This window comes from Falco cherrug, chromosome 2 (genome assembly GCF_023634085.1).
Source record: "Falco cherrug isolate bFalChe1 chromosome 2, bFalChe1.pri, whole genome shotgun sequence".
In the NCBI taxonomy this organism is placed as follows: Eukaryota; Metazoa; Chordata; class Aves; order Falconiformes; family Falconidae; genus Falco; species Falco cherrug.
In genome coordinates, this window is record NC_073698.1 from 114857570 (window position 1) to 114881025 (window position 23456).

Genomic DNA, 23456 nt, shown 5'->3' on the forward strand with positions numbered 1-23456 from the left:
TATTGTTTGGCAAAATGCATTTCTTGGAATGGAAGATGTAGAAACCCATACTTTGTATCCTTAATCAAAGTAAGCTGTTCTTTGAAAACTACCCAAGAGCTTAATGGCTGAGTCTAATTTGCCAGTGTGTAAGATACGTGTAGCTGTATTTTCCCTCCTAGCCAGGCAGGCTCCTACGGATCTAATACCTGCTTATTTCTTGCCTGCTGACTACTCCAGTGCTGAATATTTGCAATTCATTTTTATTGTTCTCCCTGTAGTTGTTAAGTATAGAAAGTTCATAAATTTGTGTACAGGGACCTATGTTTTCTTTCCACTGTACTTTAGGTGTTCTTACTTGGGCAAAGCAAGAGCTTTTAACTGTTGTTGAGCAATGCTGCGTTTGTCTGTAGTACATACATTAAAACTGATGTGTTCAATTTTTCATTCTTCTTTTTCTCTGAAGGAGAAAAACTGTTATCCTTTTCCTTTTGTTGGTTATTGAATATCAGTATGTACAGCAGCAAAAAAAAGGATTATTTTTTTTTTTTTACTAGATTACTGGTTGTCATCAGTAATAAAAGATGCACTTAGTAAGCTTTGTAAGTTTTTTTCTTATAAAATACCAACAGCTGTACATACTTCTTTGATCATTCAGTAAATTTAGCCCCCAATTTGGTATTGCTGGTTTTTAATACCTTTGATCATCAATTTAAATTCTTGGACTTTTTAAATGGCTGTAATAATTTTTTAAGCAACATCTCTATTGTTAGACTTAAATTTTTTAAATCTTTTTTTTCCCCTGCTTGCTTTAGATGTTGTATAACCTAGTGTCAGGTGCCTTTGCTTTACTCCTATCCTGTTCAAAGGCAGCATTATCTTGCTATTAATTTATTAGGCTAGCAAGGAAATACTTTACAGGAAACATTTACAATTTATATTCATTAGGAAATCAGAATGAATTTGATAGTTGTGTATAGAAAAGGTTTTGAATAATTTTCAGCTAAAAAACCCCAAAAGGCATAAGCCACCGCGTTGTCAGTAGTGACTCAGGGAACAGTCGGTGGTTTTTTTATTACATAGCACAAGTAATTCTGCTCACTAAATGACAGTGTTTATGAAAAAGCCAATATATACAGATTTTGTCTTAATCCATTAACTTTCCATGCAGTACTAAGTTATTGCAGATAAATATCTAATGGCAGAAATAGTTTCTGCTGCAAGCCAACGTTCATTATGATCTAGCGATTGAAGAGCAAGCTGGGAAAAGCCCTGCAATTTTAATCCCATTTCTGTTTTCAAGCAGGATTCTTAGCTTCTCTTCATGTATCTTATGTTGCCTGTATAATGTAATTGTTTTTGTAGTAATGTAGTAAGAATGACACATCCAGGTGTCATATAGCTGTTACAATTTCCCACTACTGGGGTCATCTTAAATGAAGTTACACTTCATCTGGCATGCGTTTTTTCCTCCTTTGTGTGCAGCGAGGTTTCTTCCTTGTAGCAGTTAAAATTTAATCATCTAAAAAAGATCATTCAACTAAATTAATGATATAATTAGAATTCTTTAGGCAGCCCCCTGTTCCCTTTCTCTTCCTCCCCAAATAAAATTGGAGAAAAGTTGCTGTATAGCCAATGCTGGTTTAGGATTGCCTCCAGACTTCCATTACTCAGGTTTAATGCCTGACCAATTAATTTTCTTTGCTTTTGTGTGTGTGCAAGCAAGCAGTAGTTTTCTAGTTTCATTTTTGAGCTGTCAGATACACATTTGTATTATGTTCCTTCCTATTCTTCTGGTTCCAGGATAAGTACCCTCTGAGATACTGAAGAAAAGTAAGACATCCTTGTGTGCTCAAAGGAATTTGGATTTCCAGAGAGAAAGCAGGCACTGGCAGCCTTAAAGCCTAGCTATAAGCCGTCTTAATATTTATATCTCCTATGAAATAGAATGAAAGGAACTGGAAGTCCTTTCTACTACTACTGTGACTAGTTGCTATAGCATATAATCCCTTTCATAAACTGATCAAATCTATATAAAATCCCCCTGGCCCCTTAACTAGTGGGAAGCTACCTCAAAACATTGCTGCTACAATGGGTACAAATTGACTTAAATTAGTCATTTTGTTCTGTGCTAACATACTGTTTTGACTGAAACAATTTTTTCATACCCGGTGCTTACAATTTTGAATGATGTTCATCCTGACCATTTTCAGCTTTTGTCTCACTGGACTGAGCGTCAAGTTTTTCCTCACGCTTAGCAGTAAAAATATGTGGGTTTCCTGCCATTGTGCTGGTTCTTAGCTCTTCTCCTCTACGTTCCACTTCTTTCCTGACTATGGTAGACCAGAATGACGCACGCTGCGCTGTTTGAATTTTGCTAGGGTTAATGGTACGAGCGTTACTCTTGGTCTATGAAGATTCTCTGAGACACAAGTGAGCTGTAGCTATATCCTCCTCCTCCTCTCTTGCTTACGGCTGTCTCATAGTGGTGGCTTGTGGTCAGACACAAGATCAGTTAGTATACTGAAGTCTTCCCTACTTTGTAATTTCTAATTAATATGTTCTTATCTTTCACCAGAAGGAAGCTCAGAAGTGTATGACTGTCAATTTTAAACTACTGAATTTCTACTCACCAATTTTTCTCAAGGTCCTACAGTCCCCTCTGTATTCATAAAGTTACCCAACCTCATGTCCTCAATGCACTGCATGAATACATTCCTACATTTTGCTCAAAGACTATTAGCAATACATTAAACAAAACTGCCTGCAAGACTGGTGCTTAGCTCCACCAGTATGCTTCCTATAGACTGACTTTTCCTCTTTTCTCACTTAGAAAATGGTGTTACCTAACAATTCCTTTACTAAATCTCATTTTCTCTAGTTTAGCTAATAATTTAGTTTCCAGTGTGCCATCCTGTAAGATAATTAATGGCATTAATATAAAAGCAATAGATTTTTCTCTCCCTAGAATATCTAGGGGGTGGTTGCTTTGGGGCTTGTTTTCTTTTGTGGAGAAATTTATAAAGCTAGCCTGAAATATACAGTGGCAAAAAAACCAACAACAAACAGTAGTTCTAATTTTTCTTTAGGACAAAAAAATAAAAAAAGAGACTGTAGCCTTCTGAAACAGAATACTAAAAGCTGTTTGACTAATAAGCCTTTTCCAGTATATAGCATTACCAGTTTTATCTACAACCAGTTGTGGTTTTTATATAGCTAATAACTAGCTATTGTTTATATTGAGGAGAAACTCCACAGCTGGGGAAATGAAGATCAAGAAAACTATCTTGGAGTTATTTTCCCACTGTAAAGTACAACTGTCTCCACTAAGAAAGCAAGGATAGACTTCTGATTCTGTACTCTGAAATCATAAAGTTCCTCTGAAGGAAAAGAAGTGGCAGATATACCCTTTTGATAGCCCTGTCGAGAGTTGCAGTGAAATAGAGAACCTGCTGCTGCATCAGCTCTGCTAGTCTCACCTCAGTTTTAGTAAGGTGGATGCAGATTCCAGATTTATGACTAGAATGTTGTCCATTTTGCAAATGTAATGTTTACAGAGCTTCCACTATTTGAATTTTGTTTGGGTACAAACCCAGCTTCCAGTTTTCAAACCAAGGATTGGGTCTTTTTCTCTGTTTTACATCATCTGAGAATAGATACAGGGGACAAAAACTCCTTTTGTGGGTGCTTAAAAAGGTCAAAAACATGGGTTTCTCACAACTAACCTGAAATCGAACTGTCAGCAAAGACTATGCAACAGAGACACGGAAACACGAAGTTTGCATCTGCTTTAATATATTGAAAAGGACTTAGAATAGTAGCAGTGAGATGTGTAGAAATACAACAGTCCTTTGGTTGGTAAATTGGGCAAATCAGCTGAACGTTGGCTAGGAATCAGCTAGGAACAGTTTTGACACAGAAGGACATTTCTTTGAAAGAAATAATTGAGAAGATGACACCTGACTTTTCTGTAGCCACTGAGCATCACTACAGGAATGGTAAAGATCTAAAAGAAGCTATTTATTTTTTAAAGTGTCATTGGGCTAGTCAATACATGCTCTTTTTAACAAAATATATAAGGAACTTCACAGAGTATTTCTAAATCTAAAAAAATGAACCCTGTTTTGTACAGCAGAACAGTTTAGCTAGATACGCAACAGAGAAAACTTGCTGTGGATTCCTTAAAATGCCCAGAAGGTTGAGATTTCTCTTCTTACAAATGTGAGGAGATATTTGTATGCAGGTTTTTAAGTCTTGATGTAGGCACGTAGCGTATCAGCTTTAAAAATTACTAAGTCCAGCAAATTTAGTTGGAACAGAGCTAGATAACATGGCTTGCCTTAGCGTCGTACTTTATGGGGGTGGGCAGGGGGGGAATCTATGCAAAGTATATGTTCTTCATGCACAGAGGGTGCAGTTTTTAATGGATCGATCTTATTTTTCACAAATTAGTCAAAACAACTCTCCGAGGACTGCTTTCCTACTTAAATAATGGAATTAATTTTGTTTGGACTTTGACAGAAGCCGATCTGTGAGCAGAGGCTAAGCCTGGAAAACGTTAAAGTACTAGGTTAAAATTTAAAAAAAAATATGAATGTAAAATGGAATTGATTATGCAGCTACTTCCACTTCTGTTACAATCTGTGAAGACTTACTGCTTTTTATAAGATCAACTTTGTGTACTGTTATGTAAACTGAATACTATTTTTGTTGAAATCAGTCTCATATACTAACACACTGAGGAGGAGGAGTCTTCTCAGTTGCAATACGTAGAGCACATTTTGTAATAGATGCTAACGTTTTAAAAACATGATACCCAGCATTTTTGAATGACTTCAGTTGTTGTTCCCTTTACTAGATATAATATCAGAGGAACAGCGATAGGTGATAGAATAATGAGGTAATTAATTATTTTCTTCCTCCCCTCCTCCTTTTTATTGCCATATAATGGATTTATCAGGTTCTTGTTTTTCTTGTCTAACTGGCATTTTAATATACTTTAAATGCTATGAATTACAGAGTATATTGCTTGAGTTATATTTAGCTGCATGTATTGCATGGGAGTTGAAAAGAAGTGGCAGCGTATATGTTTAACAAGCTATTAACCTTTTTATTGCGTGCCATAGAAATTAATAGAATTTGAAAAGTGTGTAGTTTGTGTAAAGCAAGTAACGTGTTTTTTTTTTTAACTCAGCTGCTGAGGAACGTGTTATAGTTGCATGTGCCACTGCTGACTTGCTTTGTCTGGTAGTAGAGAACATCCAGTTCTGGACAAAAATATAAGAATACACATATCAAAGACTATATTTTTTGTCTGAACAAGATTATGGATCTGAGCATAATTACTAAAGCTTTGTTTTATAATATTATATCTTCTATATATATAAAATATCTTATCCAATATTTCTTTCAATAATGTTAACTAAAGGAGTTACTTGATCTCGTTCATATTCCTCCTTGAAATACTCGAGTGAATTGTAAGAATGTATAAGGCAGTTTGGGCAATTGTGTTTGGCCACATGCCATGAGAGGGAGAAACGATCTGCTGTGATTTAATGCCAAAGGCTGTATAGAGGGGAAGTGGCACAAAATAATTCTAATGGTGAAAATTAACATCTTGGCTTTGTGTGGCTGGGAAGGAAAAGACTCAGGATGTGGTTTCACAGAAGTTTTAGCCTGAGTCCGATCTTTTAAATGCCTACAGGAAAATAGTGCAGATGTGTATTTCTTTGTCTTATTTTCCAATCTTAGCTGCAATTGGAATATTAATTTAACTCTGCAACTTTCTTAAAGGTTCAAGAATCTGTGTATTTTTTGTACTTTACGTTTCACAATAGGCGTTCTTTCTTTATTAAACATGCTTACCATGGAGTTCTTTAGCTCTTCAGCACAGCCCATGGGCATATTTGTTTCATATTGCTATAAATTAAATAGAAAAATGAATGATGCGTTCAGCATAGACTTTTTTATCAGTATATTTTTCTCTGATTTTCATTGTATTCTGCAGCATATCAGGTGAAAATTTAAAAATGTAGCGGAGAATAGTTGAAACACTGTGTTGGAAATTACTTGGGAGTACATTAGAGTAAACATTTCTTTTTATATGATCAGCAGTGAAATAACTTGGGCTTTAGGGTAGAGTCAGTGTGTTGCTAAACATGATGGTTTTGCCCTTGTTTTACAACTCTCTTAATGCTTGAAATTTGACAGCAGTAGTAAATCTCTTCTGCGGGTTCAGAGGCTTCTAAAAGGAACATGGTTGTTTGGTAATTAAAATCAGAAATGTAATTAAATCCTCATATTTAGGAAAGAGATCTATTTTAATATGGTGGTTGTGGGTTAACCCTAGCAGGCAGCTCAGCCCAACAGAGCTACTCACTCACTGTCCCCCGGTGGGATGGAGGAGAAGATCAGAAGAGTAAAAATAGTGAGAGAACTCACGGGTTGAGGTGAAGACCAGTTCAATGTCTTATTGATTGTTCCTGAGCTGGATTTGACTTCGGTGGTGATAGCCAGCTTGTTAAGACGCATGGTTGGAATTCTTGGGCCAGGAGCATGGTAGCTGGGAGGTGGATTCCTCTACGCGGTCAGTGAAGAACTGACCACAAGGCATCAGAGGAATAGGTTCTAAATTAATGGTTGTAAGCCTTAGGTTCCCTGCAGTTGTTTTGGATAGGGAAAATAGTTCAAATAAGAAAATGGCAACGAGAAGGGGGGGGGGGGAAGTAGTAACTTGAAATTGCAGAAGAGAAGGAAGCAGGTTGCTGGTACTTAGCAAAAAGAGACAACGCCTATCTGTGTGTAAGTAAATTGGGGAACTTAAGAGGTGACAAAACTCCTTAATACGGGAGGAATCAATACTGAGCTTGAGACTCAGTGCAGAGCTGAGACAAGAGGGATGGGAAAAGGAAGGCAAGCACCCGCGAGCTTTCCAGCCCCTGCTGCAGCCCAGCTCAGGAGGTGGCCGGTGGGTGGTGACAGTGTTTGATCTAGGGTAACCGATTAATTTTATGGCAGCCACTACATCTGGACCTCTAGTGGAACAAGGTTTGTAGCGGAATTCCTGTATATTGTTTACAGTTGATTCGGGTAATTGTTCAGTTTTCCCTCTTTTGAAAAACATACAATTAAGTTTGACTGTCTCTCTTCTAACTAATAGATGAGCATAGTTGTTTTGAAACATGCAGGGCTAGTTAGCCAGAAATGGTTGAGTAACACAGATTGTGAACTGATGTCTGCAGCTTTCTCTCTCACACGCACACACAAAAAAAATATTTTAAAGAGCAATATGTGACAGACTGTGCTTTAAGAAACAAACTAGTTAATCATGAAAATTGCACAGACTTTAATTTTAAAAAATCCTTATTATACTTCAGAATTTCTAACAATACAGAAAATGCCCTATTTGACATGTAAAAAAAAAAAAATCTTTTTTAAGGCTTAACTTACATTTTGACATCTTTTTGATTTCTCTCGATGTATCGTATGTAGTTGTGAATCAGTTTGCATCGCAGGGTTTTTGTGGGTTTGGGATTTTTTTTCCTTTGAACTTATGTTGAATTGAAGGAATATAACGGCGTCACTTCTAAATCCCTGTTCCACTCATCTAGGGCTTAATTTAAATGGGCTTTTGATAATTAATTTTACAACAATAAACTTTGAAGGCTTCAAATGTGGCTGATCATACAGGGAAGAGTTATGCTCTGATTCATATCTATATTCTTACTTTTGGAAGTAATATTTAAAAACTGTCTTTCCACAAGGCACACTCCACTGAAGTAATGGATGTACTGTACGTCATCTTGGACTCAAATCTTACAAAGACTACACACACCACCTTTATTACTACTTTTTGCGCTAAAGTACCACAAAACTTGGTGAAACACACCTAAAAAGTCTGGTCTGCAGGTATAAAGCCAGTAGTACTGAATTATTCTGAAGTCAAGAACACTACCGACTGTATAGGGGCATAACTAAAGAGTTTCGTAGGCTTTGCAAGACTTAATGTTTTCTGTATCGTAAAGCTAATAACATTAATTTATACCCAGAATTTCTCAGGCATCTTGATTTGAGGCCTGGATGTGAATGCATAATACAACCGGATCAATCGGTGGAGTTGCCCCAAGAGGTGCAGTGTGTGTAACTGTCTGACCGTAAACGCTCGGAAGACCCCGTGGTTTGGAAGGGACGCAGCAGCTCGCGGTGGGGTTTAGGCTGAACCTTAGCAGTGTACAGATTGCCCAGCGCGCTTCTCTACCTGCTGATGCTCCAAGCCATGAGGCTGCTGTCTTAAGTTTGTGTCGGCACAGATAGGAATTGCTTATCACAAATACGAATGGAAATTTAAAAGCCGTGAAAACAAATAGGTTGAACTATTTAGTGGGGGGTTTTGTGTGATTTAAAAAATGTATAGGAAATCTGTAGATATGGAAAAGTAATACCTCTCCAAGAGAATCCTTTTGCTGTAATGTTCTTTGTTCTGAAATGTCATTAGATCGGGCTCATATTTATCTCTTCTGGAGAAGGCCTGCCTCTGCCAGGTTCCTGCTCTTAGCAGTGTGTTACTGGAGAGCCCGGTAACAGTATCACACCTATAGCCCCGTGTGCTTGGCTGCTTTCTCCCCGTTGAAGGTAATCATCAACTTTACCAGATCCCTAAATACAAATCCATTCGTGCCTTATAAAATAAGACCCCCAAATCCTGATTTAAATTCAGAGCTGAATTTAGTTGAAAGACAGTTTTTAACCACAAGTTCTGCTTCTGCTTTTATTGAAAAATGTGTGATTCTGACTGCTGAATAGTCTTGAGGTGTTTTGTAACGTCTGCATTCAAGCCTAGAATTTAGAAGAGGAGATGAATTTTTCTAGAGACACTTAGATGAAAAGCTATGCAAGAAACTACTCTGGGTTATCAATTAGTTATTTTAATACCATCTTTTAATCCCCAGACTTGCTACTGCTATCTAGCAAGTAACTCTCCTGAAAGAGCTAGACAAGTCTGCTGCTTTGTCATTCCTAACAATGTTTAACTTCTCAGATATTTCACTGCACATCTTTTATTAATTAATTATGGTGGATAAATACGCTGCAAATACAAATAGTAGTGATAGTAAGGGAAAGGCTTAAGGCTGGCAGGCGTGCATCTGAAACCAAAAGGGTCTTAAGGTGCTGAAGAGTTGTGTGTGCTGGGCAGTCACTGGTGGGGTTGGTAGCAGAGTAGTTATTGTTACATGATTCTTGGTCTTACACAAATTTATTTTTTTTTTAAATGTACAGAACCAAATATGTACAAATAATCGTTTAAAGTTTCTGTAGGCGTTTTTGTGTAGCCTCTCATATTCATGCCACCCTTCCTTTCCCTTCATACAGAAGTAAACTGGTGAGGAGAATAATCTCATGGTTGTTAAAGCACAGTAGATAAAGAACATGGGGGGTTTTTTCCTCTGTTGTATGAAGACTGAAGAACCCTCTTCTTAAATCTGTTGAAGATTAAAGTTGAGGCTTCATATATTATAAGGACTAACAAACAAATACAGCATATTTATTTAGTGTTGCATAAGAAGGAGGAACTAGAAAACTGCCTAGATATGAGGGGATAGAAAATTCTCACAAAGGAAGTAGTAGTAGTCTGTTTTTTCTGGGATTGTTTGCTAGACAAACTTCTAAAAAAAGTATTGTAATAAATAGTCCGCTGTTAAGTGGATCTGTTGGCTAGCGCTTACAAATATCTTCTAGTTTCTATAAAAAGTAAGGATTAAAATATCTTTTAAAAGCTGAGCTGTATTAGATGATCTGTCAGAGTCTGACAGTTTGTGATTGATTGCTTGGTTTCTTATTTTTTTGTTTTAAAAAAAATCTGTATTAACGACTCGCATTCATTTTCCTTCTTTGCCTAGCTGTGGGATAACACTTTACCTTAATTTTTTTTGGTCCACCTTTTCCCTATGACAAAAATGAAATACATCTAAGCAGACCACTTGCCGAGAGGATTAGTGATGAGATAGATCTGGTGGATTTTTTTCTGGATACAAGGACTTGTTGGAAGCTTCTCCAGGATCAGTGACTAAACCAGCATACCACATTATTTGTGGACAAATTCGGGTTACTAGCTTTCTGGTAGCAGTGTAATGAGGTTGCAAATAGATTCAGTTCTGGCTCGGTTTACATTTCAGAATTGTATACCTTCCTGTAATGGTTGGACTCCTTGCATTCTGCTAAAATCTGTACCTGCTCCTTCTAGAGAGGGGCATTCCCCTCGGACCGTGTTCAAGACCCCAAAGCTCTAATAGCAACCTTGACATGGAATAAAGTAAGAAAAAGTTAGGTGCAGGTGCTGGGATGTGACAGTTTGGCTGTAGCTGGAATTAGGGGATCTGCAAACTTAAGAGCTAAACAGGAAAAATTTGGTACCAGGGTCTTTTCACAGAAAGTAGATTCCTGGAATTAAACGTTCACAAAACAGAATACCTAATTTAGTTAATTTTTCTCTGTTGTTCTAGGAGATCTTCAACTGTATCCCTCACTGCTAACCTATGGGATATTTGCTACAATAACTTATCTCAAATTGTCTCTTGCCTTGGTAGTAAATTTTAAAGCTGTCTAAATTGTGACTGTTGTCATGCAGAAGTAGTGAAGAGAAACAGATTTAATGGAATTTTGGAAAAAAAATTACACTGGAAGACACAGTAGATCCTTAATAACTTGTTAAACTTTTAAAACTTCTGGTTTAGTGTAGATTTTTCGCTTCAGAGTTTTGCTACCTCGTTATGGGTGGAGGATATCTCTAGCACTGAATAATAAAATAGCATGTGAATTTTACCAACAGCTGAAGTTTGTTCTTCAGAGAGGGAACAAAATCTGGCATCACTTGACATTCCACTGTCTTGCATGCTATTCTTGTTCTAAGCCAGGATGGAAAAAAAAATTGAAGTCCGTAATTTTACATTTGAGATAATGTTGATGTCTGTTCCAAACTTATGGAGAGTGTGTGTGAGTGCCTAATTATTATTCTGTAGTCTCTTTTTGAAAGCCCATTGCAGTGTTTAGAGATGGACTCTCAGTAGTGTTCTCTTTGTCTGCAATTTATAGACGATCTGCCGTTGCCCGTATTCAGGAGCTCTTCAGAAGGAGGAAAGAAAGAAAAGAAATGGAAGAACTGGAAACGTTGAATATTAGACGTCCTTTAATAAAGATGGTTTATAAAGGTCATCGGAACTCCCGAACAATGGTACAAACTCTTTGTCTGTTTTGGGAACTGCAGAGATTTTATGGACTGAATCAGCATAGCTGCCACACTGATATGCTTGCCAAAAAGGATTTTGTAATGTATTGTAAGCACTTCTTCTTGCATATTCAGTTGGAAGCCACATAACTTCCTCTAAAGGAAAATTAGAATTGGCGTGACTCGTGTGCATTTGAGTTTTCTTGAGTTAAGACTCTCACCCCTTAACTTCCTTTAAAATTTTGGGTATTTTTCTTCTTTTTCATCATGTCTATCAGCCTAAGTGTTATAAAATGTGCCTACCATCAAAATTATGATTTAATCCTCATTTTCCCTTACAAGCTCTTTAAAGTTAAAGATTAAATAAAAGTTTTGAACAGCTTGGAAGGGAAAGTGAGGATTAAATCTTAGTTCTGAAGAGCCTTAACATCTCTGAATTAAAAAAAAAAAAAAAAAAGTGCTAGTTACTAAATCATAATCTAACTACTAGATACTGTATCTTTTTAATGCAAAATACTGTGTTTTAAGAAAAACAGTTACTGTGTTTGTAAAGCAGTGGTGCATGAGAAACAGTGCTGTTTTCCTTGCTATTTCTTTTTTTGCTTTTTACAGTGTTTTGAAGACATGAAGTTCTGAGTACTAGGTGGTATTTTGGAGAAGTAGTGGGCGTATAATTTTGCAGATGATCTGAGGAGTAGTCCCAGTTACCTCCAAAAGCAATTTTCTAGAGTTTGCGTGAATGGCTTTGATTACACGGGGGAAAATACTGCAGTAAATGCGTATTTCAGTCTACATAAGCAACAAGGCTTAGAATAAACTTTGATTAATGACAAGGAGTTTTGTACTGTGTTGCAGAAGTTAATTTTAATTGCTCAAAACCCCATTAGTTTAAAAGTCATAGCATCAAGTGCTTTGTAGCTAGGCAAGCTTAATTTTATTATCTCTTAAGTGGTCTTAATTGAGTCTCCATCTGTGTATGTGTATTGCATAGATTATTTCATGGACTTTACTGTTTGGTTTCTTTGGGATGTGGTTGGTGTTTTGCTTTTGTTTCACATGAGCACTTACGACAAGGAGCGCACGTAATGACAGATGATATAATTTTCCTTTTTGGTTTCTATGGTGGCAAACTTCTTTATATTTTATCTTTTTGATCAAACTAGCTTTCCTGTAAGGCAAGGGCTGATGATATTTCCCTTTTAAATTTGTGAAGGAGGCAGCTTAGAGAGGTCTTGTTTCCTACATACCCGAGCAGCTCAAGGGTAAAGTTGTCTTGTCAATGACGTGAACGTGAAGGGAGAGTGAATTAAGGTTATGCGGGCAAATGGAGTAATACTGGTACTTCCTTACTTTTGAGAACTTAATTGGGCAATCTTACGATTTTTTTAATAAGCATTTTTTAAATGTAATTCTCATATTGTCGGAAAGCAAAAGATAAGTAGTATTGTAGTGGCGTTTGCTGGTACCATTGGCAGGGTTGGAATGTTTCTGTGTCCATCGCACTGATCCCTGCTATGTAACCACTCAAATGACATCGTTAGTGGTTTTGGTGTTCTGGCTGTGACTAGTTTTTCATGAAACAGACCCAAAAGTACAGCAGCTGGAGCTGTGGTGGTAGTGGAATGATGGGGGTGGGATTTCCTGTTTCTCTTTAGCTCTTGGAAGAAAAAAAAAGGCTTGTGTGAGGCCAAACTCCCTTTCTTTTTCTTAATTTTTTTTTTTTGCCATGTGCCTTCGGTTCTTTGTCTCTCCTGTCTCTTCCTCACTATTTTCCCCCAGTCCTGGTCTTGTTTCTTTTCCTATCTATGCCATTTTTCCTGTGTTCCATTCACCCCAAGTCCTGCCTCCCCCTTTTAAAATGTTGACTTTAACAAAACTTTTCTTCAATAGAGATCTCTGTGTGTAACTAATAACTGGGATAAGTTGTGTGTGCATACAGTAGAGTTGAGTGCATGTATGAGTTTGAAAACAAATTTTCTAAATGTGAATTTCAATTATGTTGATTTATGTAGTGGCAAGCCTAGGTTTTATGAAATATTTAGAAATGTAAAATCAGCAGTTGCGGAAGAGAATACAAAGGAAGCAGAAAGGCATTGTAATTGAGAATTGAAATATAAAGTTATTTATTATTGGAGATAATTTAGCTGTACTTTTAACAGGATAATGAAATATATATATTAAGAGGAGCTCTAAGACAGAAACTGCCAGAAGGTGTATGTATTGGAAACATGTCTTTCACCACAGAATCCAGGAATGCAGTTTCTCTGGCTTATTTTTAGACATTGGAGTGACTTTATTGCACTGACTGCAGTCATTGGTACTTATTCTATAGACAAAGATCTAGCAAGCCTGAAGTCTAAAACTGGACATACTCACGCTGGAAATGAAGTACATATTTTTAACAGCGGTAAGGGTTCAGCTTACTAAGACGATTCTTTATCACGGTGATTTTTAAGTCAAGATAGCTGGGGCAAAGCAGAGAGCAAGACAATGTCTCTGTCATTTTCTCCAGAGCATTTTCTGGGAAAACTATGCCAAAAGAAAGATGAGGATGCAGGCACTATCCCCTTTAGAGCTTTATTATGATGTGTTACTTGGAAAATAATTTCATAGTAGGATTCTGGTAAATGGTCTCAAACTCAAAATTCTGCCCCTTATGCTGGAGGTTTTCTTAAATACCAAACATTAGGGAATTGTTTTATGCTAAACGTCAAATATTGGACATCATCTGTGTGAACCCTGAAAGCAGCTACGTAGGAAACTTCTGTTTACGTAGGTATCTCATTTACCCACTGTATGTCAACTTAACGAATTTGTAAGAGGTAGTGGTACCTGTTTAAATTGTTATCTTTTTTGTAGGGTCACATTTTTAACTTCTAGGCTCTTTCTCCAGCACAAACATTGGACTATTGTGAGCTTTCAGCTCGCATCTCGTGACTGAGTTTTGACTCTTCTTGAAGCAACGTGACTCCATGTGGCACCCCATCTAACCTCTTACCCTGCAGGTGACGTAGGACAGCAATGGGGAAGGATACTGCTGCCTAGCCTGTTCCCATTTTAAATAGTTTAGCAATGGTTGTTTTGATGTCCTACTCAGAGTAAAATCATAATTGATTTCTGAATAAGATTCTAATCATTAGTGAGGAAGTGGCCAATTCTTGCTTGCTCTGACCAAATGTTTGTCTTTGTTTGGGTTACGTCTTTTTAGGAAGGGAGGGTAAGTGAGGCCTTGGCATGGGAAGATTGTTCTACACTTAAACCTAATAGTTGCTTCTTGAAAAAAATACTCTAGGGTGGCTGGTTTTGGCTCAGAAATTGAATAAGCCACATTCTTTCAGGCTGTAATCATAAGGGTATCTTGAATGTAACAGGTGTAGAATAATATCAACATTATATTTCGAGGAAACGGATACCTGATACTACTGCTACTTTTTCATGGCCTATAATTTCTCTGTAGTTTACATGATCATTTTCGTTGTAACACTACTCTGTGGCATAGGGCAGGCCGCTTCAGCTGCCTCCAGTTCCAAAACTCATGAGACTGCAAATCTCTGAAACACTCAAGGAGTCTGGGTTTTCCCACTGAACTAGTAAACACACAATTAAAAAAGAATACAGCATTTACTACACAAGTAATTATTTATAGATAAATCATATTTAAGAAATAAACACAGTATGGTATAATATAAATAATAAATACGTGGATCCATACAAAAATATAATGAATGTATAAATGATTATCAGATAATACATTATCCTTACAGTGGTATGTAATACCAATTTTTGAGGAGATGGATGGCAACAAAGAGGAGAAAAAAAAATCGGTTTTATTGGCTCACTTGTCTCCCAAAGACTTCTTCTAAGCCAAGTACGTGTCAAGGTAGCTATCTTGTCATTGACTATTATCTGCTGTTTTCTTTAGTTCTCGGAATTAGGGACAGGACAGTTTAGCCATTTTGAGGGGAGAGATGGTCACTTCATTAGAGAAGTGGTCACAGCATTTTAGCAAATGCCTATCCAGAGTGACGATGCTGATGAGTCTGAATATATATGGAGATTAAGACAGTAGGTTTAAATACCTACTGAGTTACAGCACCGCACACAAGGAAAGAGAAATAGATGATGTACTAAACCATTATATAGTATTCTAGCCTAAAGCATGAGCATGTTGTTTCCTAAAACGCCCCTTTTCTTTTTACCCAGAGGATGATGATGTTCCTCTCTTCATAGGATGGAGAGAAGGCTGTGCATTGGTGGCAGGGGAAGAAAGGCAGAAGGCAACAGGGAAGCCTTTGCCTTCTCTGTGGAGATGGTCCCCCTGCTCCAAAGAACGCCTTCCATCTGCTCCCTTAGCACTGTCAGAGCCTCCTGGAGAAGCTGCCAGAAGGGAGAAGCCCAAGTGCACGCTGTCAGTGTCACTTCACTGGCTGTGAGGCACCGCAACAAACCATACAGTTGCAGTGAGAGGCGGCTGGTTTTTGGGAAGCCCTCTCGAGGACCTTGGATCTTCTCTTCAGTACCCTTCAGTTGGTGGCATGTCCTGCCCAGCTGTGTTTGCTCACAAACAGATGTGCACACTTTAACTCACAATGCCGTGTTTGTGGATTTCCTCCCATCTTTTCTGGTTTATGAAAAATTCTCAAGTACTTTGTGCATCTTTCAAGTATTTCCTCCTTCAAATGTACAGCTCTCCAATCAGAGAAGTCTTCCTTGAGTGTTTTAATTACAGCCAATTATAATCTAGGGTCAAACTACCATGTTATCAATAACATTATAGAGGAGTTAGCTGTAGGGCAAAACAAAGATGATTATAATTTCTGATGAATGATTAAAAAATGTATATATTTTGTGTCATGCTAGTCCAGTTGGTGCAAAGTAAAATTCCATAAATTGGCCTGAGATGCTAGAATGACCTTCAGTGTGAACAGTTTAATTTAAAAAAAAAAAAAAAAGAAGAAAGAAAAAAAGAAAAAAAATAGTTCATGCTGGCAATGTATTACATATACATTTTGCTGATAGCATGGGAATGCTACTGATAATTGACAAATGTTAGCCATATCACTTCAAGCCTTCTGCAGAGGTGCTTGGATACCTCAACAAAATAACGTTAGGAGCAACCATATAGAATATAATGCATCGTTGATGTGTCGAGAAAACTGTGATGATACTGGTTCCAGCTGCAGGGAGAGATGCTTCTGCTTTCGCCTACTATTATGGTAACAGCTGAAGCTGAAGGATCGCTTCTGCCTGAATGCCTTCCTGGTTCAGTGGCTTATAACTTTAATTTTGGACTCTGAGTAAGAAGTCTTAGTTCTCATCTGATTTATTATAGAAGTGAGGAGAAAAAATTCTGAAGTTTGATTTCATGACCCTTTTTGTCTGTCAGACCCAGTTAATTCCCACCCCTCAGATTTCTTAAGCTTCTGCCTCGTCTCCTCTTCCTCTGTAAATGGAAAATCTCCACCAAGGATTAGCCTGTCACACACTTTAACTTACCGCACTCTTTGCAAAAACCCTTTCACGTACTCCTGTCTCCAGTGTCATTCCTGTCACTTTGGAAAGTGACAGATCTGCTGTCACTTATTTCCAAACTGCTCAGTCCGCCCCAGCTCCTCTCCTTTTTTCTGTTAGCAGCCACTTTGCTCTGGAGATGTAATACCTTCTGAATTTTCTTTTTTTGACCATTCTTCTTTTAATGTTTCATTTAAATTGTCTTAAATGTTACTTCTTCATATGCAGAGCTTTTATTTCAGAGGTAGTGTTATTACAGAAATGGCAGTGTATTACTTGATGTGCTTTCACTAGCTAGTCTTATATATTAATTTTAATTTTTGTTTTTACTGCAGATAAAGGAAGCCAATTTTTGGGGATCTAATTTTGTCATGAGTGGTTCAGACTGTGGCCATATTTTTATATGGGATCGACATACTGCTGAACATCTCATGCTGCTGGAAGCTGATAATCACGTGGTGAACTGTCTACAGCCTCATCCGTTTGACCCAAGTAAGATGATCATTTTTTCATAGTCTGCATGTTCTGGTTATCTGTTGTAAAGCATTTTAAAGCTCAGTCTTAAATTCTTTGCCTTAATGGAGTATTGTAATGATTAGTGAACTATTGTTCGCTTTTTCCCATGTGAATTAGATAATACTGCTTTTAATTGTGTCTTTTACTAATGGCCTGTGGCCCTTAAAACCCTCCTTACTCAATAATGTCTTGGAATGAAAGCATTAGTGACACAGTATTTATAGAAAGTTAAGACATAATAAGAAGAATTTCCATTTCTTGATCCCCTCAATAAATTAAATGTTTTCCATGATACTGATGAGGGAAATATGGGGTCACTGAAATGCCAGCAATGCTTTGGGAATTGCTATTGGAATCTGGTCTCTACTTGGACCTGTTCAAAAAACTGACTGAAATGGGTGTCTCTTTCTCATTGGCTTTGTGACATTAAAAGAATAAAAAAAGTTCATAGAAATGCTCTTGATTTGTATTTAGGGGAACATATTTATGGAAGAGATGGACCAAAGCAGGGGAAGCAATCATGTTGTCTGACATATAGATGGAAAATCTAAACCATTCTGCAGCTTTTAACACAGGCAAAGAAAGTATTCGTGTTAGTTCTTTTTTCGTAGCTTACATGGCTGTACAGTACCAGTCAGCTGTAAATAAATAAGCAAGTGAAGTTGTTATGATAATACCAGAAGAGGCTGGGTTTTTTTCAGGCAGTTTGTGGAAACATGGAATACTGCCCAACATTAGATAAGCCTTAAACTTTTAAATGTTTAATTGCACTTGTGTTCCTGTACATGTTTGGAGTGTGTGGCCCGGCTGGACACTTCTTTTGGAAGCACCTTTCAAAGTGCCCTGTAGCTTTACTGATTTCTTGGAGTGCGTCTGTCTCCCTATCACACACTGAAAATGTAATGGAGAGGTCATCCTCCTTGTAGGACAGTTAATCTTGTGCAGTTTTCCAGTGACTGAGATCTTTCTATAGAATTTTTTATTCTCTTAGTGGCTTTGCGCAATGATCTAGACGATGTTCTGCAGCTTTTTGTTTCCCCATATTTTAGCAAGTGTTTAAAGAGCATCCATTGCTGCTTTATATTTGAATATCAAATATGTTTACGTGAAATACACTGAAATTGTAAAATGTCAAAATATGTTTGAAATTGTCTTGCTTCTGGCTTTGTACCTGGGCCTACACATCCTAAGGCTTTGTTATTAACGTGTTGCTCATCAGGCCATCAGCAGAAATATATTAGTAGTGGCTGAGTTTGTTCTTACTTTCTATTCCTACCTTATGTATATTCAGGTGCTTTTAAAATTATTTACAACAGGAGACTCTTGATGTTTGCATGTGTTTTCTTCTTATATATGTATCAAAAAGTATACAATTTATAGCTCAGATCTCATATGGAGACAGTAATTACATAGCTGTGTATTCAGCATGGGAACTGACGTTTGCAAGTCAATGCTTCAAGTGAAGTCTTTTTCTTTAACTCCAGTTAAGTGCAGAAGATAGTTGTAAAGACATAACGCATCTAATTTAGAATTACTTACTTCTAGTTCTGGCCTCTTCGGGTATTGATTATGATATAAAAATTTGGTCGCCGTTAGAAGAATCCAAGATTTTTAACCGAAAACTTGCAGATGAGGTAAGAATTTTTCTTCCTTTTTCACAGTAATGTTGCATCTTCCAATTCTATAAAAGCCTTTGGTGCTAATTCCTGATACAGAATCAACAGAGTTATTTAATGTTCAACAAATGAGCTATAAATAAAAAGCTGCCCCTTTATAAGGGCTAACCTTCCCATCACTGGCAGCAGACGAGGCACTTTGTAGGTCATTAACTCTCCTAGAAATGATACGATATCTGCTATTATGTATGTGAAACAAGTCAGAAAAAGTATGAACAGTCAGATATAGAAGGAAAACTGGCAGGAATTAAGAAATGAAGGTCGTGCCTGTCTTTAAACAAATTAACTGAAGGAAATAGAATGATGTACAGAAGGACAGGGACTACAAAAATCAATATGATTAAATATTCTGTGGCATAAAAGGGAGTTTAGGCTAAGGTTGCAGTCTGGGAACTTCATCGAATAAAGCAAACACTGCAAGCTCAATCAGTTATAAAAGTCCATATGTAAAGTTATGTAACACATTGTTTCTTGTGTATCCTCAAAGCAATAACAACAACATATATAACATCTGGCCTGTGATGGTCATATAGGTGATTGCTGAATAATCGCATTTTAGTGATTTACATAGCATAATTTATTAAAATGTTAGATGTTTTTCTGTAAGTAATATGTTAGGGGACATTTGGTTGTGGAGTGGTTTGGGGTTTTCTTGTGCAGTCTCTTGGATAGCAGGGATATTATTTTCCTACCTTACGGCACCTGATCTGGGTGGGAGGAGGGACTGAATGACGGTCAGAACTTGTCTGCACTTAAAGACATTTTTATGCTTAGTTGACAGCAAAAGAACCTAGTCAAAAAGCTGAGAGACAAACTAAGGTGTGGGATTAGAACTTTATGGGAAAGCCAGAAGGATGACAAGGAAAGCACCACGAGGAAGGAAGGAGGCAAAAAAGCTAAAAGTATTCGTTAGTGAATTTTTTTTCCTAGAAACTAAGACAGTAGGAGCTGGCTCTTTCAAGTCATTTAGAGGCAAGCTGTAGATCTGTTTAGAAATAATTATGGAGCTGAAGAATATTCCTGAACTGGGATACAGTAATTGCTTGGATTTTCTCCAAAAGTTTCAAGCAGCATGAAGGTAGGAGTTTAGAGTAACCTCATCTCTTTTCCTTCCCACATTCTTGGCCAGCACTGGTGCTAGAACTTTGTTCTCTACAACAGTTCCCATCTGTAACAGCACTTTCTCTCATCGGTCCTTGTTTCGTACAAGATCTCATTTCCAAAGCTTTTTCTCAGTTGCTTATCTTAATATCTACCATGCACGTGGACAACACAATGAATGATCCTACTAGAATATTCTTTAGATAGACAATTAAATATCTGTAGGCAGAGTCCACTGTCTGACTTTTCTTACCACATACAATTGGTGCAACTGTGTTCAATAGTAATCGTTAAAATACTGCTCCCTTACTGTAATTTTTGACTCTGTGAATGCCTTTTGCATAGGAACTTTGTATCTACAAACACATATTGATGCAGTACAATTTTGTGTTCACCTTTGATGCTGTTTTTCCCCCTTCCCTGTCTCCAGGTTATAACACGTAATGAATTAATGCTGGAAGAGACCAGAAACACTATTACTGTTCCAGCTTCTTTTATGTTACGAATGTTGGCTTCGTTGAATCATATAAGAGCAGGTGAGAGACTTCTGAAGAGCTTGTCCACCACATTGGTCTATGAAATAGCAGGTGGACTGGGGAATTATCAAGATCTTCAGCTATCTGTGGCTACAGTTGGGGTTGGTGAGAAGATTCAAGGGTTATTCAAGGGTCTCTTAATGGAAACTTGGGAATCGCTTCTTCAGTGTGAGACTTGCATCATTTTTGCGGCTGTTATCTTTTACCTCAAAACAAAGAGCAAGAAAAGAACAAAATGTATTTTTAGATGTTACCGTACTATCCATCTTGAAATAGCTTATTTGTAACATAGTACTAATTAGATGGTGGAAAACACTTTCTTTACTCAGGAACGATGTTTAAGGTGAGTGTCGTGTGATGGGAAAGCCATTAGGGACGACTGGAATGAGCCTTAAACTGACTGTTATTGTGGGCTTGGAATTGGCATGGGGAGAAGGATGGTGTGAAGGTACAGGACTGTGGGAAATACTAACGAGGGTGCTGGCAGCTGCTGCTGGGGCAACAGTGTTAGGATGTCCCTTCAGCGAAGGGGCAGCCCCCTGGGGTCTGAAACTGGGGATATGAAGGGTTGCATGGAGAATCGTCACTGGGAACTGGTGTTCCTGGATGTTAGTGCTGAAGAAGTTGACTGCAATGGGTTGATACTGAGGATGATGGACAATGGAGAGACATCATACTGGGTAGGAAGCAAGGAGATGAAGTTTTGGGAGGCTGGTATGATGTTTGGGGTGGAAACCTAACAGAACCATAGATGAAGATGAGAGTGACTGTAGATACTGAATTGGGGGACTCCGGACTGGCTTGAGCAGAGAAGTGGGCTTAGTGTGGGGAGGTAGGAAGGAAGCTCTGCCTGGCAGCAGCTGCTGCTCCTTTTTTCACCTCTCACTGATCTGTGAGAGTTAGAGAGCCAGGAGGATGCCACTGTATCCAGCCCAGTGGTATGCCTCGCCACTGCTGTGACTGAATATCTTAGTTTGGTTTTTTTTCTTCATTTGTTATTATTTCTTTGGAGTAAAATACTCAAAGGCCTGCCCAACATTTGTTACAACAGTTTCAGCAAAAATCTGTCATTGCTGGGTGGAATATTTCTTAACTGGACAGTGCATGTTGTTTGAGGGATAGATCCTGAGTCAATCATGTTCCCTCGCACATTTCTCTGTTTGTCTTTCTGTAAACACATCAAAAAAGGTACTTTTTCTGATGTATACAGTGACAGAAAGCAATTCCCCACTTTTCTGGAGTATACCAATTTCTAATTGCAGCTATTCTGGTTTCAGCTACCCAGAAGTGTCTCAAACCTTTGTATTTACCATCTCTTTTTAATATTATGCTTGTGTTCATCTTTCCTGTGCTGACAGCTAGTCAGCATCTACAAGGTTTTTCCTTTTGTACACAAATTTCACTTTTATGCCTGGAAGTCTTTTATGGCTTCTTTCCTGTTCTGCTTTCTTGTGATAACATTTCTACCCAGTCTCTGCTGTCAGTCCATACAGACCTTTTTCTACCTTATAACCCACAGCCCCTGTCTATTGTGTATAGCGCAGGGAGATAATGTGTTATAAATATTTACCAAAAAATGAACACTTTGGAAGTTCTCTTTACTTATCTCTGTCTCTTACAGACCGATTGGAAGGTGACAGATCGGAAGGATCTGGTCAGGAGAATGAAAACGAAGATGAAGAGTAACTGGCAGTTGTGTGCAAGCGCCTAGATGTTAATGGAATTTGTATAAGACATTAATTATATTTTTCCTTACAGAGCTTTAGTGCAATTCTAAGGTATTGCTTTTGGATAACCTAACCTTTTGTTTTTGAATGACTGTGTGCATGACTTTGGGAGAGTGTGCAAGTTAAAATAAGCAAAAATGTTTTTAAAATGTTTTGCCATGTATGAGGGGTGCTAGAAGATGCAAAGTGCAATATTTTCCTTAACCTGCAAATGTGGGAGCTTGGATCAATGTTTTAAAGTAACTTTCATTATAGTAAAAACGTTGGTTCAAATAAATTTCTATACCTGCTGTTTGCATGTTTGTTGCTTTCTAATTAAAAGATTTGGTTGTTTAAAGTAGTTTTGTGGGTTTTTTCTTTGTGCAGCCATTGATTTATAGCCTTTTAACTATAACCTTCATTTTTATTCTTTCTTACAATGTTTGTGAGGTGACAAATACAATTATTCCTTACAGTGAGCACTGGGATTCTCTGTGATTTTGAGATCCCATGCCTCTCGGTTCTTGCGTTTCCACAGGCAACCCACAAATACATAATGCAAAATCGTCTCTCCATCAGTCTTACTATAGTGTCCACTTCACATTCTCCATGCTTGAACCTGTAGTGCTGGTAAACTAGTTGTGTTTCTCTAATAGATCCATCAGTATGTGTTCTTTGCAACAGCAGCAGCAGATGTATCTTAAATTTCTATTGGATTTAGAGTAGAGAAAATTTAATGCAAAGGAACATGAATTTGAAAATTCCTGTGTGTTATTTCCTAGGAGTAATTATTTGGGAAGGAAGGCAGTTCAGCCTGTGTAACAGGCTCTGCTCTTCCTCCATACATTTTTGGATGGCAATGGGGAAGAAGAAGAGAAGGAAGGAAAGCGGAGCAAGGAAGAGAGCGGTTTTGCTCAATGGCTGTTCTTGCCAAGGATGGCAGATGCTGAGCGGCTCCATTGGGAATTACAGAATGCTGGGAAGAATTCTAAATCAGGTGAACGAGGGTACTGGAGGCTTCGTTACTCTGTTATCATTAAAATATGCGTTCATCACGCAATCTTCAGAAACTTTGCTTACATCAACAAAAAGAATTCCCCACACTAAATGAAAAAGAACATTATCAGAACATTCTGATGTCCTGATTCACAATGCAGGCAGGCTGAAAGGACTTGGGGAATGGAAAATAAATCACAGAAATAGAAGGAGA

The 23456-nt window shown here is 37.7% G+C and overlaps 1 protein-coding gene across 4 annotated transcripts in view; it reads left to right on the forward strand.

Annotated features, from left to right (window-relative positions):
* DCAF6 (DDB1 and CUL4 associated factor 6) overlaps nucleotides 1-22604 on the forward strand; it is a 90593-nt gene extending 67989 nt beyond the window's left edge. For 3 of the 4 annotated variants that reach the window (XM_055701665.1, XM_055701666.1, XM_055701667.1), the window contains 5 exons: nucleotides 11068-11206; nucleotides 17047-17203; nucleotides 18773-18861; nucleotides 20435-20540; nucleotides 22162-22604. In XM_055701665.1, coding sequence (XP_055557640.1) covers nucleotides 11068-11206; nucleotides 17047-17203; nucleotides 18773-18861; nucleotides 20435-20540; nucleotides 22162-22226 — 556 coding nt within the window. In that variant the 3' untranslated portion in view covers nucleotides 22227-22604. Of the gene's footprint in view, nucleotides 1-11067; nucleotides 11207-17046; nucleotides 17204-18772; nucleotides 18862-20434; nucleotides 20541-22161 lie in introns of those variants that run through there. The other variant, XM_055701669.1, reaches the window with a different exon arrangement.
* The last annotated feature ends 852 nt before the right edge of the window (nucleotides 22605-23456 follow it).